Here is a 16325-nt window from a genome sequence, read left to right on the forward strand (position 1 = left end):
GCCAATAAAGACACTCAGACCCAAAGATGCTAAGTGACTTGCTCACAGTCATACACCTGGTTTGAAGTGCATTTGGGGTTTATATTTACTGGGTGCCTGCTGTGTGCCTGCTTCTAAGTGATACACACTTATTCCTCATGTTGGCCCTATCTCCCCATTTTAGGGATGAGAAAACCGAGGCACTGAGAAGTTACTGTATATCCTAAATACACACAAGTTCTGAGGAGCAAAGTCAAGATTTCAAACCGAGCAGGCTAACTCCAGAGCCGCATGGCCTCAAGGTTGGTTGCCTGTCTCAAAAATGAGAAAATAAATCATACCGACAAACTCTTCCCAGCCCAGTAATTCCTTTTCTAAGTTCTCAAACTAGAATGCTTTACCCCTTGAGTATTAAACTCAGCCACCTTTCTCTGCTCACAGAGCATTTCTACTCATGTCATATGAAAAATATTGATAATAAAATGTTAAGTAACAAAGCAGGATACAAAATTGTGCGTGCATTGGCCTACAATTTTGATAAAAAAGAAACTGTCAGTAGAAGAAAATGCACAATGTACTAACAATGATTGCAGTAAAGTACGGAATAACAGTTTCCTTATTTATTTTCTAAACTTTCTGTAATGTGGTTTAGTTCATTTTATAATGAAGGGAGGGAATGGAGGTATTTAGAGCCAAGTGGAAGAGGCTGCAGCTGCCTCTGTGAAGTGCTGGGGTGCAGACACTTCGTTTCTTTTCTCCAGCAGGTGAGACAGCCAGGCTGGCAGGTGCGGGGACAACAGCAGCGCCTCCCGCCTTGCCGTCATCCCTCTGCCTCTTGGCTAAATTCCAGAGCTGTATTTGTAAATTTGTCCTCTTAGGACACTTGTTTTCTCTGGAATTTTCACCTTAGTTTTATCTTTGTCCTAGAGTTGTGAATATCAAAGTCTGTTACCTGCTGAGGAGTACAGTCTGAAGTTCTGCTTTGCCTTTAGCTGCACAGGATCAGCCCCAAGGAGAGCCTCCATCCTTGGGCTGAAGCCAAGATGAAGAGCAGCAGTGACCTTGTAGGGACAGTCTGGTCAGTGGGAAGATAGGCCATCAAGACATTAGAGCAGCAGTGTCCAATATTCAGTGTGGGCTCTGTATGGAGGTTTGGATTTTTAAGTAGCCACCTTAAAGAAGGAAAAAGAAACAGGTGAAACTAATTTTGTTAATATATCTTATTTAACCTACTATATCCCGAATTAAATAAGATTTAAAATTTTCCCAGGGAATTCCCTGACAGTCCAGTGGTTAAGACTCTGAGCTTCCACTGCAGAGAGCGTGGGTTTGATCCCTGGTTGGGGATCTAAGATCCCTTAGATCCCACATGCTGTGTGATGCAGCCAAATAATTTTTTGTTTAGTTTTTCAGTCTAATTGCATTTCAAATAATCGTTCACCTGATGTTCCCAGAGGCCACCTCCCTGAACAGTGTCAGCGTACTGGGGTCTCTCCAGCAGCTCCTTGTCCTCTGCGACAGCTACAGAAAGCGGGGCCGAAGGAACTTGGCAAAGTCAGACCAGCCTCACTTTAGGAAACCCAAAGAGGCTTGACTCGTGTGGTCCTGGGGGACGCTCCTCCAGAGACGCCCTTCCCGTGGCAGAGCCGCGTGTGCTCCAAGCCTAGGCTGGCTTCCACGTTACGGAAGAGGGGGCAGTTTGGAACCTGCAGCTGCCCAAGCACAGTGGCCCTGGCATGACTGCTGCCTTGCAGCTGCCACTTCACTGGCCTGGGCCTCAGTGACTGACCACATGTGGCACCACAGTTGGGGGATAGAGGCATATTCATGAAGAGCTAGGGTTCCCGTGGGGTGTTCCCTCCCCACCTAGCAGCTCTCGCTGGTGCAGGGCCTGAGTCCAGCCGGGCACTCTGGAGAATTCATCCAACTAGGTCAGCAGACCCAGAACTGTACTTGGGGCCAATAATTTAAGAGAGATGGGGGAAAGATTAAAAGTATCCTTTCTCCCGCCTAGCTCATATGTTCAAAACTTTTACGTGCACAGCAGCCCTGGGATAGCTCATCTTTTGGGGTAATCAAGTCTAGCCAACTACACAGTCCACTGCTCTTGTAAATTCTCTTACATGCAACATAAAGCTTACTTTGCATTCTCATCCTCGAGCTCCAGACTACGTGATTGGCCATACTGCTTTCCAGAAGGGTTTTAGGAAGACTGGTTATGCAAGTGACACTTCCTGTTTACCCGTTTTTCATAATTAATGGCTGAGGATGACAGATTGTGACCACAGAACTATTCAAATGTCATTTATTTAAACACATATTTGTAGTACTATACGAGTAGTAGCCTGCCGAACAGTTGTAGCAGTCCAGTGCACACATAAGGAATTGAACCAGGAGTCTCATCACCAACAGATGTGAACCACATCATTTTTAGCTAAGGATGATTGTTTTGAAAATGAAATATCCAGAGTGTGAAGTTAGGGATTCAGGGCTGATGCTCTCTGGGTGATCTCCTCCACTCTTACGGTTCTTATGGTTCCTGTCACCCCCTTTGTGTTGGTAACTCCCAGATCTGTGCCCTCAGCAGACACCATGCTCTTGGACTGCAGAGCCCTAGATTCAGCTCCTGCAGACATCCCAGGACTCACCAGCTTCCCCAGTTCCTCGTGTCCAGAGCACATGGCCTACACCTCTGCTGTGTTCCTCTTCCACTGAACCTACCAACTCCCTCCCCCGCCCCCCCCCCCCCGCCCCGCCCCCATCCCGCCGTTGGCCAGGCCAAAAACCTAGGGCATCCTTGACTTTTTCCCTCCCCGTCACTTCTGGCGCACGATGCCCTGCAGGATCCAGTCCCCACATACCCCTAAGCCTGCTGTCAAGACTGTCCACCTAGATCTTGAGTCATATGGAAGCCACATTCTCACTCATCTGCACGTTTCCACAGCATTGTTTCTACTTCGTCCATTCTTGAGCTTCTCAACCATTCACAATGAAGGTCATGATTGCATGTGTCCTTCTGTGACCCCTGTACTTCTCCTCACGTGATACTCATCACACTGGGTTGGTGGGCTTGCTGTGGGAGGGCCTTGTCTGCTGCTGTCTCTCCTGCCCTGAGCACTAGGCCTGATGCATAATAGGTGCTCAGCAAATACTTGCAGAATAGTTGACACTGACTGAGAACTCTGTCCCAAGTGCCTTGCTAAGTAGGTTGTCTGCACTATCTCATTGGACAAGAGTAGGATCAGGGAAGCCATCTAGGAGGTGGTGATTGGCAAAGTCAGACCAGTTGGCTTCAAGTAGAGTGAGAGTGGTGGAGAGAAGTAGGTGGATTCCAGCCATGTGTGCGGCTAGAGTCCACAGGATGTGCTGCCAGTTTGGGTGAGGGGTGCGGGGGTGTGGATGAAAGGGAGTTTAGGATGAGGGCTAAGCGTTTGGCCTGAGTAACTGCTGCCTCTCCTTCCTGAGAAGGGGGGCGACGGGCAGCGAGCCTGAGTATGTTTGTGGGGAAAATGAAAGATCTTGCAATTTGTTAGGTTTGGTCTGCCCATCAGGTAACCAGGCAGAAATGCGTATATAAATCTGGACCTCTGGAATAAGACCAGGCGAGGCTGGAGTTCCTCATTAGAACTCACCCGAACTCCATGGGGTAGAACCCTTGGAGTAGTGTGACTTCCTCACACTAGTAGGAGACAAGCCACCTTTGAACCCAGCCACAGTGGTGCTTTTCGGTTCTGGTTGCTGGGCCACCTGAGTTCTCTGCAGTGTGACTTTTTCCATGCCAGCTGTAGGAATGGTTTTGAAGGTCAAAGTGTGCTGTAGTTAGAGATTTTAATGGAATTAGGTGTGCTTACAATCATACACAAGAATAGAGCAGGAGAGAAAGGGGGCCAGGGAAAGGGGAGGGCTTGGCGTGGTAGTGGACACGCACCCAGGAGGAGTGCTAGGATCAGTTGGCAGCTTCTGACCAGCTGACCATGAAAACCTAGCTTTCACTCTACTTATAGAAAAGTAGTGTTTCAGTTGAAATATGTTACCCAGGGATATACTTTTATATCCCTTATTATAAAAGCACAGAAGTGAAAAAAGAACCAACCCCTTCCATTGCGCATTTTGAGAGATGTACAGGTTGCGTTTGAGTACTCCATTAATATTTGTAAAAAGAGATTCTGCGTTCTTGTGTCTGAAAGAAGGGAAGGGCCGCGCTGCAGGTAAGGCCTGTGCCTTTCTGTAGGTGTGAGGGGATGTGCATGTTACATAAACACGTGCTGATCTGAAATGACCTTTTTACTGTTTTATTTTAGGGCTGATGGCTCTTCCTGCTTCTCACCTAAGTTGAATAAGCACCTTGTGCACTTTAATCCCCTGTCAGCGGCATCAGGCTGACCGAAGACAGGTTTTGGAAATCTCAGCTACAAAGACATCCAGCCAAAGTCTCAATCTTGCCTTAACAATGTTCCAGAGATTGAATAAAATGTTTGTGGGTGAAGTCAATACTTCTTCAAACCAAGAACCAGAATTTAGTGAGAAAGAAGATGATGAGTGGATTCTTGTTGACTTCATAGGTAAGGATATTCTTAGCCGTTAATCATCACAGCAAAAGTGGAAACTCTTTTATTGAGTTTTTGCATAAGTAAACCAATAACTGAAGGTTTTTAAGCCTTAAAAGTTAATAAACAAGAATTTGTCTAAAAAAATTGTAGGAAGCATTCTGTGCCAGATGATCAGGTCAGTGACACTGAGGTCAGCCTCTCCAGTATGGCAGCTCTTACACCCTGATCCAGCCAGAGGCACTTTTATAGGAAACCCCCATCCTCTACCAGCAGTAACCCATTTGGTGCATTATGTGTTTACTCAGCAAAATAGAGACCAGCCTTAAAAACTGTTCTGCCAAACCAACATAATCCATCACATACAATGATACACACCGCCCCCTAACACACACACACATGCACACACACGCACACTAGGTGCTCAGAAATTATTTTATGATCATTGTGAGTGAATATGAATGGTTTTGTGTCTGATCTAAATAAAGGGAGGACTGTGAGCATCAGCTAACAGCATCATCTCTTCTTTTTCTGTGCTCTGATGTGATCTCAATGTGTTACTCATACCCCGCGGGACTTCAACAACGTGTGTGGACTGCCATCTAGACACTTGCACGGGTTTCTCAGCAGCAGAGGATGAAGAGGAAGAAGACATCAGTGAAGAGTCACCTCCCGAGCGCCCTTCAGTCTTTTCCTGTCTCCCTGCATCTCTCGAGTGCTTGGCTGACACGAGTGACTCCTGCTTCCTCCAGTTTGAGTCCTGTCCTATGGAGGAGAGCTGGTTTATCACCCCTCCCCCATGTTTTACTGCAGGTGGATTAACCACTATCAAGGTGGAGACCAGTCCTATGGAAAACCTTCTCATTGAACACCCCAGCATGTCCGTCTATGCTGTGCACGAGCCCTGCCCCCGCCTCAGCGAGGCCCACTGTGGGACTGAGGAGTTTCATAACCCAGGCAGTCCCAGGTACGTCACTGTCTCCACAGACATTCGTGAAAGTATGTGCCTAGTGTATAAGGCGGGTAATGGTATGAAAAGATGAACTCATTTGAGATTTTCAAAAAAATTAGTTCTAGCATGGCCCCAGTTATGTAATGGAGAGCTGTCTCATTTGTGATATTCTGCTACTGAATGGAAAGAAAAGACTGGCATTTCTGCTAAGTATCTTAGAATATAACTCTGGCACTTTATAGGCTGGATTATTTGGGGTATCAAATTTGACAGGAATGGTATATCTTAAAATCTCACGATCTTCGAAGTAGTCCTAACTAAGTCACATCAGATGGTGCTTAGCCTTGAAAACCCGAGGAATCTGAAGCATGAGGTAAATAAAACGGCAGATTTAGCAAAGCATTTTTCTCAGAGAGTTCTTTTCTGCCTTGCAGAGGGAAGCTTTCATATCCAAATACTGTTTTGTGGTTATATGGGTGTCCCAAGTGGTCTGAAAGGCTCTGCTTGGATGGCAGATGGGTTGAGCTTCTGAAACAGTTCAGGGAGGGTGTCTAGTCAGTAATCCGTTCCAGAACAAACTCACAAGTCTGTGGCCTTTATCCAGGGACTATATTCAAGATTGTTCCCACCCACTAAAACAAAGCCCGTGGCTGCGTTCAGTGGCTCAAAGTCCAGCTGGTCTGTGATGCACGTTGGTGGGAGGTCCCTTCGGGTATTAAGGTATTTGTAGGATACTGGCACTGACTTAATTCCCTTTATACCTGTCAAGGGGACAGGTGACCTGGATTTTGGAGCCGCCCACAGTGTTCCTATAGTTCAGTGAGGCCACCCAGAGGGCCGCTTTTTCAGTGTCCAGGCTCTGACTTTACTAACCAGGCCACTGTATGCGTATGTCCTTCCATTTCCTGTTTGCCAAATATAAACAAAGCCCAGGCAGCTCATTAATCTGATAACTTTACCAGAGTTTGCTGCACTTTAAACTGTCAATATTGTAGATGTTCTTGAATGAAGATAAACATACACTTGTACCAGACTGAAAAACATTTGCTTATATAGTTACCCACGCTTTGTATTAAGTTGGATCTTTGATGGGAAATGTTACTTTGGCACTTTATTCCATATTATAAATTTATCAAGAGGTTAATGTTTCAGGCATTCCAACAGAAATTTTTTTTTTTCCAACATAAATTTAAAATACAATTTTTTGAGATGGTTTAATTAATTTAATTGTTTAACAGTTGATTCAAGTTAATTTCTTCAGTTCTTAGAAATTCTTCTAACTTTATTTTGATCTCTGAGGAGTTCCACTCGAGAATTTAGTGTGATTAATAGCCACTTTAAATTACTAGCATTTGTATATTTACGTTTTCAATATTTAAAGTATGTGTATTTACATATGTATATTTAGCAGCTTCATAGACAACAGAAGCAGTCCGTATGCACTGCAGAAAATTAGAAAGGGCAAAAAGTTTTAAATTTTAAATGACGTTTTTCTCACTACTGAGAGATGAATACCGTCAAGACTCCAGGGCATATCCTTCCAGGTGGTACTTTCTGGATGTGCCCATGCATGGATCTATAACACCATTTTAAACCCAAATGGGATCAAGCTATAGGTACTGTTTATAATCTGCTTCCTTCGGCAGTGTGCGCTACCTTTTTTTTTCTCCCCAGTAAAATTTTACTTTGTGAACTATACAGACCACACTGAGATTTGCCCAGGAAAGCCCAGAACACTTCATCTAGTTTGTCCAAACCAGGATCCAGTTCAGGACCTTGCACTGAACCTGGTTAAGTGTTTGTAGTTTTGATGCAGTGAGAATGTTCATTTTTTATATCTTGTTTGTCACTGTATATTGTTATATGTTTTGATATAACACTTAGGTAGCTAATTATAAATAAAGGATCAAATGGACATACCTAAATTTATATGAATTCTTTCTGAACATAAGAAAGTACTGTAAATTATTACAGTTTTATAATAACTAAAAAATTTTAACATCTTTATATTTGGATTTTAAATTTTTATAAGAAAGGCCCAGTAAATCAAGATAGAAATCAGATGTCACCAAAATTGGGAAGATGGCTATGTAGTAAATATCTGTATTTTCTGAGCAAGAAATATATTGTATGCTTTTTGAAAGTTAAGATTGTTCCCATCCTGTATATCCTTGAAGAGATTACCATAAAGCACATAAAAGTAAGGTGCTTAACAATTAAAGAAGGCTTCAGAGTATGTACTTCATTGCATTTTAGCCTTTATAAAATATTGTATGTGAAGGTTTATATGCTATCATAATCTTAAGTAATACATGTTCCTTTAATGACCCGTAGTAACCCAGTTTTAATAAAGAAAAGTTGACCACATCCTAATAGTAAAATTAAATAGCATTTTCAACTTTACTAGTGATTTAATAGTTCACCATTTAACATTTGTAGGGCCAGGAAAAGCTGCTTATAAGACTCATTGGCACAGAGTAAGTATATTTCATTTGAGACTGTGTGATATGTGTTATCAGTCTGAGCAGGAAGGCAAAGGACTCAAGGCATCCAGCTTTTAAAAACCACTGTCTTTGTTTTATTTTAACTGCTTTCTGTTAGTTTCTTAATGTGACCAGCTTTAACTCTACTATTTAATAAAAATAATATATTAAAAATGTAACTGTGTTTTCCTCTAGCAGTTGTAGGCAGAATATATAACTGCCTTCCTGTGTAAAATAACCCTTAAAAATCTTAAAGTTCTTCATTACGTGTTAATGTAGTTTAGAACTATCTGATTAGCTTTTAATATAGAAAACAGTAATTACATGGTTTGTAGCCATATATTAAGATTATGTGTTCTCCAAGGGTCTTTATAATATTGCTCTGCAAATGCCATTCCAAAGTGTACCTGTTGTGATATAAATTTAAAACTTAAGAATTATGTTTTGTAATAAGCAGATATCTTACCAAGACAAATTTATTTTTAGATGAGTAGAATTTCCTTATGCATATTTCTATTAAATTCAGACTTAAAACTTGTTTTCCTAGAACATTTTGCTTATAGACACACAGAGTCTGTGAAGCTGCTGTTGGCACAGTGCCTCATAACCAAACCTTGGAGTGGGACTTTTGTTACATTCTTGGTTGAGTCAGTTAATATTTGTGACCTTAACCTTAACCTCTCTGAGCCTGAGTTTTCTGATCAGTAAAATTTAGGAATTAAAATAGTTTTCTTTTAAGGTTATAGTGAGAATCAAACTACATGTATAAATGTGTTTGGTGTGTAACTGAAATTCACTCAAAGTGTAAAGCATTTTTTTAAAACCTACAGTTCACTTAATTTACCACCTCTGGGTGGATTCTATCACATATTTCAATTGAAAGTTGGCTGCTTCTTTCTACCATTATCAGTCAGTGTGGTCACAAAATAAAAACTTGTCTGACAGCCATGAGATACTGAGCTCTCATTCAACCATAAACAAATGAGTGTGGCAAACTGAATTGCCAAGTAGCTTTTTCAGTTTCATCGATAACATACTATGTTATGTAATACATGCCCAATTTTTTCTGTTTCAGAGTGGAAGCCGAGAATGAAATGGGGCAGCACATTCATTGCTATGTTGCAGCTCTCGCTGCTCATACAGCTTTTCTGGAACAACCCAAGAGCTTTCGCCCTTCCCAGTGGATTAAAGAACACAGTGAAAGACAGTCTCTGAACAGAAATAGCCTTCGTCGCCAAAATCTTACCAGAGATTGCCACTCTCGGCAAGTCAAGCACAGCGGCTGGGCTGTCCATCAGCCCTGCCCACGTCAGTACAATTACTAAGAATCTGAAGTGTGTTCGGTTGGTTTCTCATAGTTTGTGCATATGTGTGGGCATGTGCATGTATGGACGGTGAAGATGCTGTCTCTTTACAGCCAACAGATGACCAATCACATAGTTTTATTGGTGTGTTTAGACACTATCTTGAAAACCAGAGTTATATGCTGGGTATAAAGTAATGCCTTGCTCTTAACATTTGCTTTTTTTGTAAAAATTTTTTCAGAATATTTTTGGAAACATATCAATACAGTTAGTGTTTGGGAAGGTCTTTAAAGCTATTAAGATGTACATGAATTAGCAATTTAAAGATGTTTCTTCCCAAGTACGAGAATAGGCATCTTTCTATTTCATTTTATTTGGTATTAATCAGTCTTTTGAGTAAGCAGAAATTTATTCTCAGGGTCAGCCATACACTTTATTGACCAGTACTTGATAATCTTTTCTGTATATAATGAATATATTTTTACACACTAACATGAGCATTAACAGGTGATGTGGTTGCCACAGATAAAATGGAATTATGGCTGAACTTTCTTTTGGAAGAAAACTTGATATATTTCTGTGTGTATGGGGTTTTTAATTCCCAGATTAGCCATGCAGTTCATTTTGGAATTCAGGTACATTAAGTGTTAGTGAACAGTGCATTCAATAATTCCGATGTGACCGTGTAACGTGGTACAGACATTACGGCGTCGTGGGATAACAGTGCCCGTCTCATGTGCAGAGGGATTCAATTCGACCTGTGAAATTGTATTTGGGGAAATGTGTATCTGTAAGTAATCCATTGGTCCAATGTTTGGATTCTTTCCTGCCAGCTCTGCCTACTTGCCACCTCACATCAGCTGTAAATTCAGAAGTACGTGTCCTGTATTCTAGTGGCTTCCTATTCATATCTGCCCAGGGGAAAAGAGAGAGGCTTTGTATTTCTGATACAGTGATAGATCTTCTGCTATGGAGTCTGTTCCGCCAGCTGGCAAGCAGCGGTAAAGGGGATTCCTGGTGACGTCTATTCGTAGCATCTAAATGAAGAGTGACAGGTTGAGTTTTTCCTTGAGTTTATATATATATTTTTAATTTGGGCTTCAGGCAAATTCCTTAACCACTTTGGCCTTTGGTACCTCCACCCAGGAGGGAGTAGTAACACGTACCTCCCTCCCAGTCGTGAGGACCGGGTACTGATTTGAAGTGGGGCTGTCCTGAACTGATCCTCGTGTGAAATTCCAAGGGCCTCTCTGCCGAGTCTAGTGAAGGGGCAGGGCCAGGGTAGCTCTTCGGCCACAACTCCTCTTCAGAGTGTTGGTGCTCATGAGGCCAGGGTGCAGGGTTCAAGTCACACCGAGGCCAGTTAGCTCAACGAACGCAGAGAAAACCTATTTCTTTAGCTCTAGCCAGTCACTTTATTTTTTCGCAGTTGTGATGGGTTTTGCTGAGCCATCTGCACTCTGACCAGTTTCCTCTGAAATTAAGTTAAACACATTTACAATCCAAAGCACATTCTACTGACAGAGCAATAATACTATCACCTTCATAATCAAATAGCTTATTTTTCCATTCTCCTCTGCAATCCTAATTGAGTACATGACTAGACAGTGTTGTCAAGGAAAAAGCAGCATATAGTGTGAAGTACTGTTTTATTCAGTAACCCTGTAGCAGTTGGGTGCAGGGAACCATGGGAGACTTTGCAGTGAAGAGCTGCCTCTTTTCTGACCAGATTGGGATGTGTGGAGTCGGAAGAGGTCACATAGCTTAGTTAGACGGGGGTGGTAGGTTGTTCCTCCACTACTGGCTGTGCTGAAGGGCCAGGAATGTCTCTCCAGAACAAGGGTCTAGATCTCCCTTCTCACCTTAGTCCCCTTCCATTTCGACTACCCCTTTATTTATTTGTTTTCCTCATTAGGGGCCAAGTCTGTTAAGTTTTGTCAGACTGAGCTAGAAGTTGTTTTGTTACTATTTGTGTTTACCAGCCTTGGGAGATAGCGTGTTCATGAAGGTGTGTGTGTTTTATACCATGACTGTTAAAGGGCCGCATGTTGCTAACTTGAGCATAGGTGTAAGCCTCTGAATACATGGGGGTTTCTTTTTTTCACATACTAAATGTAAGCTGTTAGTCCTCATGAGCTTCAGAAGTTCAGCCATGAGAATTTGTTTGGCAGCATGAACAGATTTGTATATAAAACTGCAATGGTCTTTAACTACTATTTTTTCAGATTTCCTGATACCTTAAATACATTTACATCTCTATCAGTTACTGACTTTTCGTTTGCCTTATTCGAGCCAGGTTTTTTATGCTTTGTACCTGGAAAACAATTGACTTCGTCTTTTCAGTGTTTTTTCAGGGTAAGGCCTACCACGTATCTGTGATACCATACGGTGGTTTCTGCATCAGTGTCCAAGGCTTCTGTCTAAACTGGCCCATGTAAGAACTGAAGAAAGTGGTCACCTAATGCAGTTCTTGGCCATCACGTGTGTGAGGGATCGACTGTGTGCAAGTTCACAAGACCAATAATAACAGAGAGTGCTATTGACCTGTTAAGTATTCTTTGAAACAGGGCTGAAATGCAGCTTATTATAAGTTAATTATTATTTCTGCTGTTGTAAATATAAATGGTTTACAGTGTGCTTTAGTGCATATTTCTTAAAAATTCCAGCAGTGAGAAATAAAACCCCTTTGAATTTAGCACTCTGGTTCTAAACTGAAAAGTCTGGAATATGTGGTGCACACAGCAGCTTCATGAATGAGTTTCTTAGTTTTTATAATGCACCATGTTTCTCAAAGTTTGTGTTTTTCATTTTTAAAACATTTTATGATGTATATCTTATGTTTATTACTTTTCTTCCTCAAATAATTTGATTATGTACTGCACCATAAGTTGAAAATTAACCACCCATTATTTATCTTCTGTGGGAATTTATATGGTTGGGTTGGGGGGAGGGGAGGGAATTTTTTGCAGAAGGTGCAGAGTGATTGGATTTACTACTTATGGTTCCAGGGAGCCTTTTTACATTGCTGTCCTGTGCATTCCCCAGTTCTGATGCAAACTGTTCTGTTTACATACCTTCTCTGTTGTGTCAGCACTCTGATTCTAGTGAGGTGACAGTTACTTAAGACTTCAGAGGGCCGTTCAGCATTGCCTAATGTTTTTGCTTCTCAAATCTGTGTAGTACACTGGTTTGTAATCTTTGTGTCTTCATTGAACCTGAGTGTCTTTGCTATTTCTCTTCTTCCTCAAAGAAATATATTGTCTTATATACTCTTTTAAGAAAAAAGAGTAAAGAAGGGTATCTTTCTTTTTCTCATCTTCTTTGAGTTGGAAACAAAACAAAAAAAGGACTCTAGAAGATAGACATTTAAATTTAAATAGCTTAGTGGAAAAAGTTTAAGAGTTTCCAATTATTAATCTTTGTTTTTAGAATCAGTTAAGAGACTGCTCCTTGTACTGGAGATACTAGCATATGTTTGTAATGTTACCTTAAAATTATCTTTATTCTATAAGTCCCATACATACTGGTTAAATTCTTTAAAGAGTTGGGCCACTATCATGGATGGTTTCACTGCCATCGGCCCTGTTGATGTATTATAAATGGCATTATCTACTTATTTTAATGCTTAAAGTTTTATATAAAACGCTTTATTTAGAAAACTTACATAATATAGTGGTGTCTGCCTTGCCATGTACCAATTTCACTTGAAATTTGACACCAATTGCAGTGGTCTGGGGTGGAGGAGGCAGTCCTGGAAAGCACACAGATAAGGATATCTTTTTCTGTCTGCAACAGTATCCTTTATGTGGGAGGAGAAGTTACTATTCCAAGAAAGGCAGCTTAAGTGGATAATGTTTTGTGCGTCACTGACAGTTTTTCTTAAAATATTTTTTTAAATTGTGTAATTGCTAAATGCCCAATTTTTCTCTGTATTTGCCTGAAGTTTTAGTATTTGTTTTCTAGGTTGACTTCTAAAAACCAAACCAGTGCTTGGGGAGGTTAGATGTGTCTGTTTCCAAGCTTGGTGTGTATGAGTGGTTTTGCTTGTGTTTTCCTCCAGAGGTTTGGAAATCTTAATCAGTAATGTGTGTATTATAATATTTTAAGTGGCTTTGGTGTTTTTTTTTCCTCCATCAAGTAAAATTGTGAACACATTTGCTTTTCAAGGGCAGGGCATCTGTTCTAGAGACTGAAGAGTATTGTAGGTTGTACTCTGCCTTCTTGATGTGTTTCTGGACAGTTTGTTTTTTTTTCCAACAACTTGAAAACTTAAAAGGGACATTTGGTTAGGTTATATACTGTACATCAATCTATGCATAAATGGCAGCTTGTTTTCTTGAGCCACTGTCTAAATTTTTTTTCTGTTTTTATAGAAAATTTTTGTACTGATTGGTTCATAGATGGTCAGTTTTATACACAGACTAAACAATACAGCACTTTGCCAAAAAATAATTGTAGCGTTGCTTAAACATTGCGCACCAACACCAGCTCTTTGGAATTGGGTTCAGTGGTGTATTTTGCACTACCTGGAGTTACAGTTTTTAATCTGTCAATAAATAAAATGTCCTTTACCTTCACATTTGTCAGATTCTTTTATCTTTATGGTCATTAGTCTTAAAACTAGGTACAACTTACTTAATCAATCAATTCGGTCACTCAGTCATGTCTGACTCTTTGCGACCCCATGGACTGCAGGACACCAGGCCTCCCTGTCCATCACCAACTCCCGGAGTCCACCTAAACCCACGTCCATTGAGTCAGTGATGCCATCCAACCACCTCATCCTCTGTCGTCCCCTTCTCCTCCTGCCTTCAGTCTTTCTCAGCATCAGGGTCTTTTCCAATGAGTCAGCTCTTCGAATCAAGTGGCCAAAGTATTGGAGTTTCAGCTTCAACATCAGTCCTTCCAGTGAACACCCAGGACTGATCTCCTTTAGGATGGACTGCTTGGATCTCCTTGCAGTCCAAGGGACTCTCAAGAGTCTTCTCCAACACCACACTTCAAAACCATCAATTCTTCGGGGCTCAGCTTTCTTTACAGTCCAAGTCTCACATCCATACATGACTACTGGAAAAACCACAGCCTTGACTAGACGGACCTTTGCTGACAAAGTAATGTCTCTGCTTTTTAATATGCTGTCTTAAAATGAATGCTTTTTAGTTTTACTTGTCCAAAAGATATATTTAATATATACTTTACTTTTTTTTTTTAATTTTATTTTATTTTTAAACTTTACATAATTGTATTAGTTTTGCCAAATATCAAAATGAATCCGCCACAGGTATACATGTGTTCCCCATCCTGAACCCTCCTCCCTCCTCCCTCCCCATACCATCCCTCTGGGTCGTCCCAGTGCACTAGCCCCAAGCATCCAGTATCGTGCATCGAACCTGGACTGGCAACTCGTTTCTTACATATTTTACATGTTTCAATGCCATTCTCCCAAATCTTCCCACCCTCTCCCTCTCCCACAGAGTCCATAAGACTGTTCTATACATCAGTGTCTCTTTTGCTGTCTCGTACACCGGGTTATTGTTACCATCTTTCTAAATTCCATATATATGTGTTAGTATACTGTATTTATGTTTTTCCTTCTGGCTTACTTCACTCTGTATAATAGGCTCCAGTTTCATCCACCTCATTAGAACTGATTCAAATGTATTCTTTTTAATGGCTGAGTAATACTCCATTGTGTATATGTACCACAGCTTTCTTATCCATTTGTATACTTTACTTTTTTAAAAAACTTGTATAAATTAAAAATTTTCAGCTAAAATGAATACTCATTTACCTGAACATGAATTTAAGAATGATCCCAGCCAGAACGTTTTCCCTCCAGCCAATCTGTGTTAAAAAAACAAATACAGAATTTAACATACTGGTTCTTAGCCTTTTTTAAGCAAGGTTGGTTGAATTCTTAATAGCTCCTCTCCCAGATAAATGCAGACACAGTCTTATATAAACGTTGCAGGACAGTGTCCCTGAGGTCCACCGATGTCCCACTGTGGCACTCCAGTTGTTTTGCTTTGGTTTCTGTTGTTCTCCCATGCTGCACAGCTTACAGGACCTTAGTTTCTCAACCAGGGATTGAACTTGGGCCACAGCAGTGACAGCACCGAGTCCTAACCACTGGAGCGTCAGTCATGTGTGACTCAGCCACCTCATGGACTGCAGCCCATCAGGCTCCTCTGTCCATGGAATTCTCCAGGCAAAGAATACTGGAGTGAGTAGCTATTTCCCTTCTCCAGGGGATCTTCCCAACCCAGGCATCAAACCCAGGTCTCCTGCATTGCATGCTGATTCTTTACCATCTGAGCCACCAGGGAAGTCCCCTAACCACTGGACCACAAGGGAATTCCTCTGGAACTCTAGTTTAAAAAGGCCAGTAACATTCAGAATACTTGAATAGGAAGCACAAAGAATAACTCCTGTGTGAAGGGTCTTTGAGGAAGATCGGCATTGTAGAACGGTAGCTTACTGCAGGATACATTTTTGTTATCTTTTGAAACTCAGCTGAGATGAAAAGATTGGGGGCAGGGGTGAAGAAAAGGGGCGACCCCAAAGATGAAAATAAGGTCATGAAAGTCGATTTGGGATGGAGCAGCATGAAATGAAAGCGCCTACCCAAGAGGGGCAGGTGGAGGGTCATTGTTGAGTCTTTAGTAGGCCTACTTCAGGGGGACTGGAACGTCAGGGGAATCCAGCAGCTCCATCACATCTCAAGGGCAGTGACTGCACGGAGTCTAACGTAGGCAACTCAGAAGCAACACGGGCTTGTGAGGGATGGGGATGTCAGGGTTCCACAGTTTGACATCTGCTAAGATTATCGAGCTCCGTTTGAATTTATACTGACCAAAGACTAGTCACTGTGGCATTGTCTGTAAAATCCAAAATGCTAGGAACAACCTAAATGTTTACACATAGGAGAATAGTTGAAAATCTTGTGGTACATTGCATAATGGAAGTCAATGCTCATTGGTTTTAAAAAATGAGATCAAATCTATGAACTGATTTGGAATGATTTCTGAGGCTCTGAAGTGGAAAAAAAGCAAAGTGCAAA

General features: G+C 41.4%; 1 protein-coding gene and 1 long non-coding RNA gene across 3 annotated transcripts in view; one reads left to right on the forward strand and one right to left on the reverse strand.

The window, feature by feature from the left end:
• Positions 1-279: 279 nt before the first annotated feature.
• LOC104983942 overlaps positions 280-16325 on the reverse strand; it is a 50151-nt gene continuing 34105 nt past the window's right edge. Inside the window, exons 2-3 of the long non-coding RNA XR_824696.1 lie at positions 15057-15109; positions 280-1151 (exon numbers count right to left, since the gene is read on the reverse strand). This is a non-coding gene — a long non-coding RNA (uncharacterized LOC104983942). The remainder of the gene's footprint in view (positions 1152-15056; positions 15110-16325) is intronic.
• On the forward strand, positions 4281-13842 carry TP53INP1 (tumor protein p53 inducible nuclear protein 1). 2 transcript variants are annotated; one of them, XM_010833487.1, is made up of 4 exons: positions 4281-4541; positions 5133-5493; positions 7918-7955; positions 9037-9105. In XM_010833487.1, the coding sequence occupies exons 1-3, from the start codon at positions 4430-4432 to the stop codon at positions 7937-7939; spliced, it is 495 nt and encodes a 164-aa protein (XP_010831789.1). In that variant the 5' UTR covers positions 4281-4429; the 3' UTR covers positions 7940-7955; positions 9037-9105. The 2 variants fall into 2 exon arrangements, with proteins under 2 accessions (XP_010831789.1, XP_010831788.1); XM_010833486.1 differs by lacking the exon at positions 7918-7955 and having other exon boundaries at positions 9037-13842.

Source organism: Bison bison, unplaced genomic scaffold, assembly GCF_000754665.1.
Source record: "Bison bison bison isolate TAMUID 2011002044 unplaced genomic scaffold, Bison_UMD1.0 scf7180017863702, whole genome shotgun sequence".
NCBI classification, from domain to species: Eukaryota; Metazoa; Chordata; class Mammalia; order Artiodactyla; family Bovidae; genus Bison; species Bison bison.